Genomic DNA, 12557 nt, shown 5'->3' with positions numbered 1-12557 from the left:
CCATCCCGATACGCATGGCACCCCTCCTCCTCCATCCCGATACGCATGGCACCCCTCCTCCTCCATCCCGATACGCATGGCACCCCACCTCCTCCATCATGCCACCTCCTCCACCCTGATACGCATGGCACCCCTCCTCCTCCACCCTGATACGCATGGCACCCCTCCTCCTCCACCCTGATACGCATGGCACCCCTCCTCCTCCATCCTGATACGCATGGCACCCCTCATCCCTCTTCCTAGTATGCATGGCACCCCTCCTCCTCCATCCCGATACGCATGGCACCCCTCCTCCTCCATCCCGATACGCATGGCACCCCTCCTCCATCCTGATGCGCATGGCACCCCTCCTCCTCCATCCTGATAAGCATGGCACCCCTCATCCCTCTTCCTAGTATGCATGGCACCCCTAATCCCCATCACGATGCACAGAAAAAAATAAACACGTCTACTCCCCTTTCTTTCCTGTGCTCCAGTGCTGCGTCCTGCTCTGCTGCCAGCACTCATCTCACTGTGTGAGCCGCGCATGACGTCACTGCCATGTGCCCTCACGAGATGAGCTGCCGGAATAGTCACTGCTCCCCACGCCGAATCCCATACTTACATCGGCACAAGCTGGGAGCAGAATTCAAATGTGTCAGTATATAGAGTGAATGTATATTGGAGCACTGTTCCATTGCTGATCAATTTTATTATCTGCTATGCAACTGTTTGCCATTAAAGTCCCAGTATGCAGCTAACAGGATATTATGTAGCTTAGGTAAACTTTAGTTCTTCTATCATATAATCGGCCAGAGGTAGGATCTTATTATTGATTGTCAGCTATGATAAACAGCGAGGCAGTAGTTACTACAGTGAACTTCATTATTAGACAGTGTTATATCTCAATTATACACTGTAGCCGGCTCATTATATAAATGCACAGGCAACCAGCACCGCAGCGACTCAGTCCTCGTGCAGAGACTCCAGAAGCTCGACCTCATCAGCTGGAGCAATCAGTCTTACCATCGGGTGCAACTCCCTCCAGAAACAAAGTACCGTAAGTCATAATTCATACATGAAGAAAGCGGGGTGGCACACCGATGTAATAAAATCTTCTTTTATTCCATTTCCATTAAAAATGCAGTGAAGCGGCGCCACTTCCCTGCATTTTTAATGGAAATGGAATAAAAGAAGATTTTATTACATCGGTGTGCCACTCCGCTTTCTTCATGTATGAATTGCTCATTATATAATACACACACTGCCGAGAGACACTAATAATAGATTTATTACCTCCCCATTCTACCCTAGGATATTAAAATTAGTGATAATGACCCCTCCCCTTTACACCACCAGGGAAGTTTTAATTTATAGGAAAAAAACTGTTTCCTATTTTCTGATGTCTAAATCTGGGTGCATCGTATGGTAAAGCGCTTCTTATAGTCTGAGAAATATGGCAGGTCATGAATCTCTAAATAAATGGGAGGTGGTAGACATTGGCAACTACTTCGGATATGTTTATCTATTGGTCTTTTAGTCTTTAAACATTACCTTGATCATCGGGCCTTTTGGTCTCAGCAGTGAGCAAAAGCTCATAGGGATTCTCTTCCTCCAGACTAATATGCATTTTACTATGGACCTTTTAGAGAAAAAAAAAATGGCACATCTAAAGTTATCTGCTCATGCACATTGTCTTAATATACTGTGGAAGCATAAATACAGTCAAAGACAGAGGTAGATCCTGGGAGATCAGGAAACCTTTATGACTGTAAAGGTGGACATTAGTAATTAACAATGATGGTCAACCAGAGTATGAAAAGTAAAATATGGCATACATCAGATGTTCTCCTCTTTATAAACCAGCCAAAAACTTAAAAAGATCACTCATTTAAAAAGTAATTTGAAACCCTTCCATTGCTCAGTATGTGGATAAGGAAGAAGTAGTTTTACGGGCGTCTCTACAAACAAAAACTTCATGCCAAAACCAGCCAAGGATAATCTGACATAATACTTTAAAGGGGTATTCTCACGTCAGCTATTCATGGCTGAGATGGAAACATCTGCGTCTATGCAGAGGTCAGGACTGCAGAAGCAGCCAAGTGCGGATGTGCTACATGGCTTCCACAACTCCTGTAGAAGTGAATGGGAATTAGAGACCTCGTGTAGCACAGCACATTTTCATATTACGGACAGACAGATTTTCTAAAAATATAAATACCCCTTTAAGAATCAAGTCATTTTTAGCTTTTGGCTCCTTCCCTTCCAATAACCATAACTTATTTTTCTATCATCATAGCCATATGAGGGCAGTGGAACAAACTGGATTTTTTTTTTAATAGCATGATTTAATGCCCTCCCATCATAGTGAGCATTAACCTTGCTGACCAGGCCAGATTTATCAAATCCGAGGTGTGTTCCTTTATGTGGTAATAAGTGTGGAATGCTTCTATAGATCCCAGGAAGTCAGTGTTTTTTCATGACACATTGTACCTTATTAGTGATAAATTTAGGTAATTAAAATTTGCAATTGTTTATGGAACTATCAGGGTATTTTATAAAAATATTGAAAAACCTAAAATGTTACTTTTATGCCATTAAATCAAATTACCGTATTTGCCGGCGTATAAGACGACTTTTTTGCCCTGAAAAACATGCCTCCAAGTGGGGGGTCGTCTTATACGTTGGGTGCACTTCAGTTGGGATAGACATAGCTGCCCATAGTGGCCTTCCGATGCTCGCCCGGTGCCCATAGTGGCCTCCCGATACCCGCCCACCTCATTCTACATACCATCCAGTATTGCGCGATATCCAGCGCAGCTGCGGCGAGCACCAGCAGCGAGACAGGGGTGCCAGCCTTTTCGGCGTGATTGGCCCACCCCTTGTCTACGCAGAGCTCGCACATGCGCACTTGCGCAGTAGTGCCGGTCACAAGGTGACAATGACAGGTACTTTAATGGCACTAATACTAATGGCACTCATGTAATACTGGTATCAATAATAGCACACAGGGGTACACTTTTATACATTTTGAAACTCTCTCCACGCTCCCCCCTTCTTATGCATACCTTGATAAATAAACTATATTTTGAGTGGAAATGTTGGGGGGGTCGTCTTATACACCCAGTCTTATACGCCGGCAAATACGGTAATGCCCAGTCTCATGCTGCACATAACACATCTGCATCTCTGGCTGCTATGGGCATAAAAGGGGACAAACTTATGGTGTGACCCCCATGCTCCCCTGACCTCAACCACATTGAGAACCTCTGGAGCATCATCAAAAGGAGTGTCTATGATGGCGGGAGGCAGTTCACATCTAAGCAACAGCTCTGGGAGGGTATTCTGTCCTCATGCAAAACAATTGAAGCAGAAACCATCCAAAACCTGACAAATACAATGGACGAGAGAGTTCAGAAGCTCCTTTCGAACAAGGGGTCCTATGTGCAAATGTAACATCACCTAGAATAAAGTTTTGAGTTGAAAACTGTTTGATTTCAGTTTGTAATAACCTGCTAATGCTTAGAATTTCAAAAATGACCATTTTTTTGTTCTTTATTAAAATGAAAAGGTTGAAAACTCTGCTGTGCATAATAATTTGGAACATGCATTTTGAGTGCAGTTTGAGTTTTTTATTTTTTTTTTAAATATACTGTTATCATAAGCAGTTTGTACAAAAACCTTTCAATTGTACTCTAATAGTTATTTGACTGGAAAATTACAATGCCTGCAATTCATATAGGTAATTTGGGAAAATCTGAGAAAATATTATTTGCATAATAATATGGAACACAGTGTATAAGGGACAATTTCACATTTGAAGTGACCCCATTATAAATACTACACCCTTCAAGGTATTCAGAACCACATTTAGAAAGTTTGTTTTAATTCCTGTGAAGCACCTAAATAATTAACACATTGGAAGTAAAAAGAAAAATTGGTTATTTTCCACAAAAATGTTACTTCAGCCTCAAATTTTTCTTTTTCACAAGGGTAACAGGAGAAAATGGACCATACAGTTTATTGTGCAATTTCTCCTGAGATGGGCACAGCACGGCTCGGAAGGGAAGGAGCACTATTTGAATTTTGGAGCACAGTTTTGGCTGGAATATATTGCTGCCGCCATGTCGCATTTAAAGAGCCACTGACATACCAAAACAACAAACCCCAATTTTATAATATTGGGTTGTGATAATGAAAGATTACATTTTTCCACAAAAATTTTATATTAGACCAAAATTTCTCATATTCACAAAGATAAAGGAGAAAATGGACCTCACAATTTGTTGTGCAATTTCTCCTGAGTACGCAGATACCCCACATAAGGATAGAAATTATTGTTTGGGCGCACGGCAGGGCAGGGCTCAGAAGAGAAAGAGCACCGTTTAAATATTGGAGAGCAAATTTTGCTGAAACATATTCCAGACACCATATTGCATTTGGAAAGCCCACCCCAGGTAGAAAAACAGCAGAAAAACCCACAAGTGGCCCCATTTTGGAAACTACATACTTTGATGAATTTCTTAAAGGATGTGGTGAACAATTTGAGCCAACTGTTGCATCACAGAATTTTAGAATATTGGATCATGAAAATAAAAAAAAAAACTCAGATAAAATTGTTGATTTAGCCCTACATTTTTCATTTTCACAATGGTAACAGGAAAAACTAGACCGCACAATATGTAGTACTTTTTCTCTTGAGTACACAGATACACCATATGTGGTCAGAAACTGCTGTTTGGGCAAATAGCAGGGCTTGGAAAGGATAGAGACCCATTTTAATTTTGCTGCACAATTTTTGCTAGAACAGATTGCAGGCACCATGTCACATTAGGAGAGCCCTTGAGATGCTATAATAGCGGAAACCCTCCACAAGTGACCCCATTTTAGAAACTACACCTCTCTAGGAATTCATCTAGGGGTGTCATGAGCAGTTTAATCCCACAGCTGACTCACAGAATTTTATAACATCTCATTGTGAAAATGAAAAGTTAATTTTTTTCCACTAAAATTAATTTAGCCTCAAGTTATTAATTTTGAAAAGGGCTAACAGGAGAAAATGGATCACAAAATTTGTTACACAATTTCTCCTGAATACGTCAATTCCCTCTGTGTGGTTAGAAACTACCTCTCAGTAATAGTGCAAAGCTAAGAAAAGAAAAAGTGCCACATCGGAGTTGCGATTTTACCGGAATGGTTTGCGGGTGCCATGTCACATTGGCACAGCGCCTGAGGTGCCAAAAAGTCAGAAACCCCCATAATGCAAACTACAACTCTCAATGATTCATCTAGGGATGCAGTGAGCATATTACTACTACAGATGTTTCACAGAATTTTATACCATTTGGCAGTGAACAAAAAATAATTACATTTTTACCATTAAAATTATGTTTTAGCACTTCCATTTGGTTTCCATCTACATCTCTGAAATAAGTGATTCAGATGAAACTCCAATGGATCAATTCACTATAATTAAGCTGCAGAGATGCTCTGCACTCTGTCTGGTCTCTGTTCAGTGGTCTTTTCAAAGATGCAAAGAATTGTGGTCAACCGCGTTTTTGTGCACCACTGAAAAGATGACCACTACCGGGTTATAGGCCAGACGGCGTCCACAGTGTCTCCATCTCTCTACAATGAATTCACTGTTGGGGTGATCTGAATAACATAGAAACACCGATGCACCATATTGTCTGGACTATAAGATGCACTTTTCAGCAAGAAAAAAACCCTGCTAAAAAGTGCATGTGTGTTATAGTCTGGAGACAGCTCTCCCTGCCCGCACCACCCAGTGTCGTGCCTTCTTCAGTGATATGGGAGCGTGCTTAGAAAGCTGCTCCTTCTCCAATCACTAAGAACAATGCACAGCGAGTTTGCTCTCTTTACTGGACACTGCTCTGTCTAATTAGTTCTGGGCAGAGTAGAAAGTAGATTGTTCAGTCTGCCCGAGACTCCTCTGATCCAGCGCTCTTCACTCATATACACATTCACTGGCCGAGCTGACACAGACATCCTCCCTTCCCAAAAAGTAAGGCTCTGAGGTCAGTGGAGATGAAAGAGAAAGTGCAGCACAAACTGTGGGGGCCACAGCATATCCAGGGACATAGTATAGAAGATGTTTTAAGGCAGACTAAGTTTTGTTACTTAGTCTACTTTGTGACAAGCAGCAGATAGTATGGATTCAATGAGACAGCTCAGCTCTGCTACATATGTCTATTACATCAAAAATGGGAGGAAAACGGAGTAATACTGGTATAAAAAGACATTTTATTAGATACAATATCAAAAGATACAATGAATAAAATAGACACATATAATGAAAATGACAGAATGGTGGCAACAGCATTGGTACAATCCTCCCTAGTGTGAAGACTACTGAAAAACGTATAACCATGTCTAACAAAGAATAGGGAAAAGGGAGCCTTCAATAAAGTGAGAAACTATCTCAGATGAAGTGCCATGCATAAGTAAATGTAGTAGGTTATAAAGGGGCAAAATCCTTAAGGCAGAATTAGCTGAATAGAGGTTGGACAAGGGGTGGAGAAGGACGGATGCTACTGAAGCTGGAAGACACCTCAATGCGCATTTTGCCACTTTAAGGCTGTGTGCCCACGATGCGTTTTTTAAGCGTTTCCGCAGCGGCAAAAACGCTGCAGAAACGCTTAAAAAAAGCTTGGTAGAAGGCCTGCCATGTTCCCCAATGATAATTCGCATGTGCTGTGCACATGCTGCGGAAATTTCCACTGCGGATTATCATTGTGGAAAAAAACGCAGCACTACCAATTATTTTGCAGAAATGCTGCGTTTTCGCTGCCATTGACTTGCATTAGAACGCATGGATTCCGCATCACTGCATCTGTACATGCGGAATCCATGCGTTTCAATGTGCGGATGGTACCCAGGTCTAGAGGACAGGAGACTCTCCTCCGGACCCGGGTACCATAGAACCTGTAAAAAAAAGAATAAAATAAAAAATAAAGATTATACTTACCTTCTGATGGCCCCCGGTCTCCTTGTCTTTGCTTGCCGGCAGCTCGCGGTGGACTGAAGGACCTGCGCTGACGTCATTTAGTCATGTGACGGCAGTTCCTTCAGTGTACCGCGAGCTGCTGGCAAGCCAGGACTAGGAGCAAAGCAAGACTCCGGGGGCCATCAGAAGGTAAGTATAGATTTATTTTTTACCATTCTTTCGGTCACAGTATATAAAGCCATGCCGTTTGCATGTATTTATATAGTGTGACCAAGTTGACAAGCACTTTCCAAGTGATGCTAAAATCGCCTGGAAAGCGCTTGTCAACCCGCATGCGAAATGCAAGTGAAGAACGCTTCACATCCGTATGTCCCTGGCAGGAAAAACGCATGTACAATCCGCATGCACAATCCGCATGCACAATCCGCATGTACAATCCGCATGCGTTTTTTTCTTCCTGGGAGATGCAGAAACGCTCAGGAAAAAATCCGGAGCATTTCTGCATTGTGGGCACATAGCCTAAAGCTGGCTTTTTCAAGAAGCTACAGGAAACCTGGTTTAAGGCCCTTTGTTATATATGAAAAAATAAGTCTTATGACCATCACATGACCAATCATGTGAATGTAATCCAGCCTAATGAGTGCACGCTATATTCTTTCATATGATGAAACAAATAATTATGTTTTTTTGCACTAAAATGTTGCTTTAGGTCCAAATGCTTAATTTTCACAAGGGTTAGTTGGAAAAAAAGTGGTAAGAATATTTTGTTGTGCAATATCTCCTGCACGCAACAATATTCCACATGTGGTCATACCACTACTGTAGGGAACACAGCAGGGCTCAGAAGGGAAGGACCGCTATATGTCTTTTGGAGCTCAAATTTGGCTGGAATTGACAGAACAGCACAAAATCCTAAAACTGACCTCATTTTGGATACCACACACTTCAACAAATTCATCTAGGAGTGTAGTGAGCATTTTGGACACACAGATGCTCCAAAAAATATTGCAACAGTGGATTGTGAAGCCAAAAAATTAAGTAGCTTTAGCCCCAAATTTCTCACATGCACAAGGTTAACAGAATAAACAGAACTTTACAATTTCTTCTGGGGACACCAATACCCCCATATGTGGTTAGAAACTGCAGTTTAGGCACGCGGTAGGGCTTGGAAGGGAAAAAGCGCTATTTGATTTTTGAAGCGCAGTCTTTCCTGGAATAGTTTGTGGGTGGTATTTGTATATGTGCTAGAACAGTAGAGATCCCCTTCAATTAAAATTTTGCTGTTTTTTTTTTTTTTTTGAGGGGGGAAAGGTGGAAGTTGTGTGATAGGGGGAGTTATGACACTCTCCTAGAGCCTTTGAGCTACCAGTAATGTAGAAACTGCCTATTTTTCAACTGACCATTTTGGCATAAATAACATTTTGGAATGCTTAAGTCTAGTTCCATATTTATCTTGTGCTCCATATATTGAGTAGTTATGTCTAAATCTGTGAAAAACAGGATTTATATAAGACTCCTGATGGAACCTGGTCAGTATGATTATGGCGATACCAGATGAATATAGTTTTTCATGCTTATTACTTTTGCACAGTAAACACACTTTTCGTACCAAAATAATTAGTTGTTTGCATCGTCATATTCTGAGAGCTGTAACTTTATCTTTCTTCTGATTAAGCCATTTGAGCACTTGCTTTTTAGAGGAAAAGATGAGGTTTTCATGTATCACTTTTTCTTTTTTGATATATTTCTTTTTCGTTCATATCTTATTACCCCTTTTTTTGTGTGGCGGTATGATGAAAAAAAAATAGCATTTAGAATTTTTATTTTCGTTTTACATTGCTCATTGTACAGGTTAAATAGTGTGGAAATGTTTATAGTTCTGGTTCTTCTGGACATGGCAATATTAACCCCTTAGTGACTGAGCTAATTTTGACCTTAATAACTAGGCCAAATTTTAGAAATCTGACCAGTGTCACTTTAGATGGCAATAACTCTGGAACACTTCAATGTATCCCAGTTATTCGGAGACTGCTTTTTCGTGACAATTTGTACTTCATGACAGTGGTAAAATTAGTTTGATATAACTTGCATTTATTTTTGAAAATATTGCAATTGTGAAAAAAAAATTGGAATTTTCAGACTTTCAATCGTTATTATCCTTAAACCAGGTAATCATGCTGTACAAAATAATTAAAGGGGTTGTCCGGTCAAAAGTGATAAGTCTGCAGTCACACTGTGTGACTGCAGACTTCTGAATCCCCACAGCGCAGGCACTGTGCGCTGTGGGGATTCGGCAGTATGAGAGCCGGTAACGGAGGCTATGTATACGTTATACATACCCCTGGCCAGTGGGAGCAGCCTCGCTCTCCATGCACTTGTATTGAGCGAGGGCGCACTTTTTAGTCGGCGCACAGTGCCTGCACTGGGGGAATCCATAAGTCTGCAGTCACACAGTGTGACTGCAGACTTATCACTTAACTGGACAACCCCTTTAATAAATAACATTTACCATACGTCTACTTTACAGCTGCATCATTTTTCAAACGTCATTTTATTTTGTTAGGATGGTAGAGGGGTTAAAAGTTTAGTAGCAATTTCTCATGTTTTTTTAACAAATTTAGAAAACCTATTTCTTTATGGACCTATTCATATTTCACTGGACCTTGAGGCTGCGTGCACACGATGCGTTTTTCATGCGTTTATGCTGCGGAATTTCAGCAGCGGAAACGCATCAAAAACGCTTGGTAATCCGCTCCCCATGGTCCCCAATGGCATTCCGCAATGTCAATGCACATGCTGAGGATTTTTCCGCAGCGTTTCTGCGGCGCTCATAAATCCGCAGCATGTTCATTAATTTTGCGGAAGCGCAGCGGAATTGCCGCCATTGACTTGCATTGAGACACATATAATGCGCGTCTGTACGTTTGTACACGCGGATAATATGCGTTTCAATGTGCGGATGATACCCAGTTCTGGAGGAGAGAAGACTCTCATCCAGACCTGGGTACCATTGTACCTGTAAAAAAAAAAAAAAGTTTATATTCACCTGTCCGGCGGCCCCTGCAGCGCTTCTCCTTCCAGGACCTGAGATGACGTATGTGACCGCAGGCTGTCTCGCGAGATGCCGGCAAGCCAGGAAGGAACCAGGAAGGAGCGCGACAGCACACGCGGCGGCATCGGCGGTAAAGTATAGCTTTATTTTTTTATTTTCACGGTCACACCATATAAATCCATGCTGTTTGCATGGATTTATACAGTGTGACCTAGTTGTCAAGCACTTTCCAAGTGATGCTATCGCCTGTAAAGTGCTTGTCAGAACGCATGCAGAAACACATAGGTTAACGCATGTGGATACGCATGTGAACCCGCATGTATTCTGCAGGAAAAACGCATGCACAATCCGCATGTACAATCTGCATGCTTTTTTTCTGCCAGGGAGATGCAGAAATGCTGCAGAAATTTTCTGCTTCATTTCTGCATCGTGGGCACATAGCTTGAGGGGCCTGTATATTCGAAACTCCCCAAAAGTGATACCATTTTAAAAACCACACCCCTCAAATACTTAAAAAATGTTGTCAGGATTTTTTTTTAACCCTTCACATGCCATGCAGGAATTAATACAAAGAGGAACAAAAAATTTTTTTTACCTCTAAAATGTTGCTTTAGCCACAATTTTTTCACTTTTGCAATAGGTAACACCAAAAAGTGGACCCCACAGTTTGTTACCAACTTTCTTTCAAGCGCAGAGATACCCCACATGTAGTCAAAAAGTTCTGTTTGGAGAAACGACAAGACTGGGAACGGAAGGAGCAATATTTGAATTTTGGAACACAAATTTGGCTGAAAGTCGGCGGACGACAGGTCGCATTTGCAGGGCCTCTGCCTCCTGTCTCATACTCATCTGCTGCCGCCTTCATCCTTTTCCAGCGTTGCTATTGTTGATCACCTGCGAAAAGTGACCAACTGGACAGCTCCACTGTTTCAAGGAGTGGCATGGAGGTCACTTTCCAATAAATCTCTGAGAGCCTTGTTCTGGCTCTCATAAAATTGCACTGAGGTCTTGCGACTTAACTTCTGAGTTCTGGCCAGTCAAAAGTTAAGGGCACAAGATGGCACCGTGCGACCAGAATGGTGCTGGTAAAAGGTGAAGACGCCAGAAGGGGAGTATAAAAATATGGCAGGCAGCTTACATTTAAAGCGCCACTCCAGCACTGAAAATAAAAACCCTGCTGGAGTGGTGCTTTAAAGAAGTCTGTCACTCCTAAAACGCAAACTAAACTTAAAAAAAAAAAAAAAAGTTTTAATTGGGGACTTACCACTATAATAGGTAATTTTAACAGTATACACTTTATTGTTGTAATTAGTTTGGATATGCTTTACATTCCATAAGCATATGAGGAGGCTCCACTGCACCCTTGGCGTGGCCAACAGCTTGGTGCACTGTTTCGCCCGCTTCGATTTGCATATTGAGCAGTTCCCTGACTCGGACAGTGCATGCTTGGCCAGAGGGAGAGTTGCCTGAAGCCTATCTGCAGGGCTGCACGTACACACTATGAAGGAGTCAACAGCATGCACACAGTACAAGAGGGGCCTTATCATTGCCTCTTGACAGCAGCCCTGTCACAGTAGCGGTGTTTGGATAACTTTCCATGCTGTCTATTCTTCCACAACAGCGCTAAATGCTTTCAGAGCGTCTGCAGATTCAGGAATATCCTTTATCTGAACATGCACTAAATTATTTCAGTTCCAGTGTGGAAGAAACCACAGCTGGGAAAGTGGGGCTGTGGGTAAAAATCCTGGGAACGTCGCCAACTTAAGCACTATAGACATGGCACCCACTGTTTACATACTAGTTCCACAGGCAGCAGGAGGCCTAGAACAGGGGTACTGAGATAAGAAATGAGATATGTTGTAGAAAACTATGTGAGAGCACACCAATTTATGGGGTTTTAGAAACTTCATCGGAAAGTGGTCAACCAATTCAACTTTATATAAAGCAGACATACTTCCCGAACAACACCTACACTTTGTTTCCTCTCTAACGCTTCTTCATCTTCAGGTGGAGGCTTAGCAGGAGGAGGTGGCCTTTCCTTCTGTAAAAGAAAAAAATATAAATAATAATCACAGTCAAAAAGTACATCTAATCAAATCAAAAAGTTAATTTAATAAAATGAATATAAAGAACTACATGCAAAGCCACTTACATGTCGTGTTTTTGTGCTTTCGCGGCACAGGGAATCCCTGTCAGAAGAACGTCCACTACACATGCTATCTAAAGAATGACATGAGGAGGCATTGTACAGAGCTTCATATGGAGATTCCGACTGGGATATGCTATCTAAATCCAAATGTAAATCCAGCAATGCTCTTTGCATACCACCTAAAACAGTAGAGAGTTTGGTAAAGAAAACACATTAAACTAGATGGTTTTTAAAAAAAAAATAACTAAGTATATAAGAAACTGAAAAATGCAGTGTGCTTTTGATTATTGTATTTGTAATCTTTAACCTTAAACCTGGGTGTGGTAGCTACATGCCAATTTGGAGTTACAATAATTTCCAGTTTTTATTTAACCCCTTCTAACCATAGGACAACATAGTACCATTACATC

General features: G+C 41.5%; 1 protein-coding gene across 6 annotated transcripts in view; it reads right to left on the bottom strand.

Annotated features, from left to right (window-relative positions):
* The window catches only part of ANKS1A (ankyrin repeat and sterile alpha motif domain containing 1A), a 260678-nt gene that overhangs the window by 120746 nt on the left and 127375 nt on the right, over nucleotides 1-12557 (bottom strand). For 5 of the 6 annotated variants that reach the window (XM_073666518.1, XM_073666520.1, XM_073666522.1 and 2 more), the window contains 3 exons: nucleotides 12151-12326; nucleotides 11953-12039; nucleotides 1534-1621 (listed from right to left, as the gene is read on the bottom strand). In XM_073666518.1, coding sequence (XP_073522619.1) covers nucleotides 1534-1621; nucleotides 11953-12039; nucleotides 12151-12326 — 351 coding nt within the window. The remainder of the gene's footprint in view (nucleotides 1-1533; nucleotides 1622-11952; nucleotides 12040-12150; nucleotides 12327-12557) is intronic. The other variant, XM_073666519.1, reaches the window with a different exon arrangement.

Source organism: Phyllobates terribilis, unplaced genomic scaffold, assembly GCF_046119375.1.
Source record: "Phyllobates terribilis strain yellow unplaced genomic scaffold, ASM4611937v1 Scaffold_2__4_contigs__length_985480577, whole genome shotgun sequence".
NCBI lineage: Eukaryota > Metazoa > Chordata > Amphibia > Anura > Dendrobatidae > Phyllobates > Phyllobates terribilis.
This window is presented reverse-complemented; position numbering and strand designations above follow the sequence as displayed.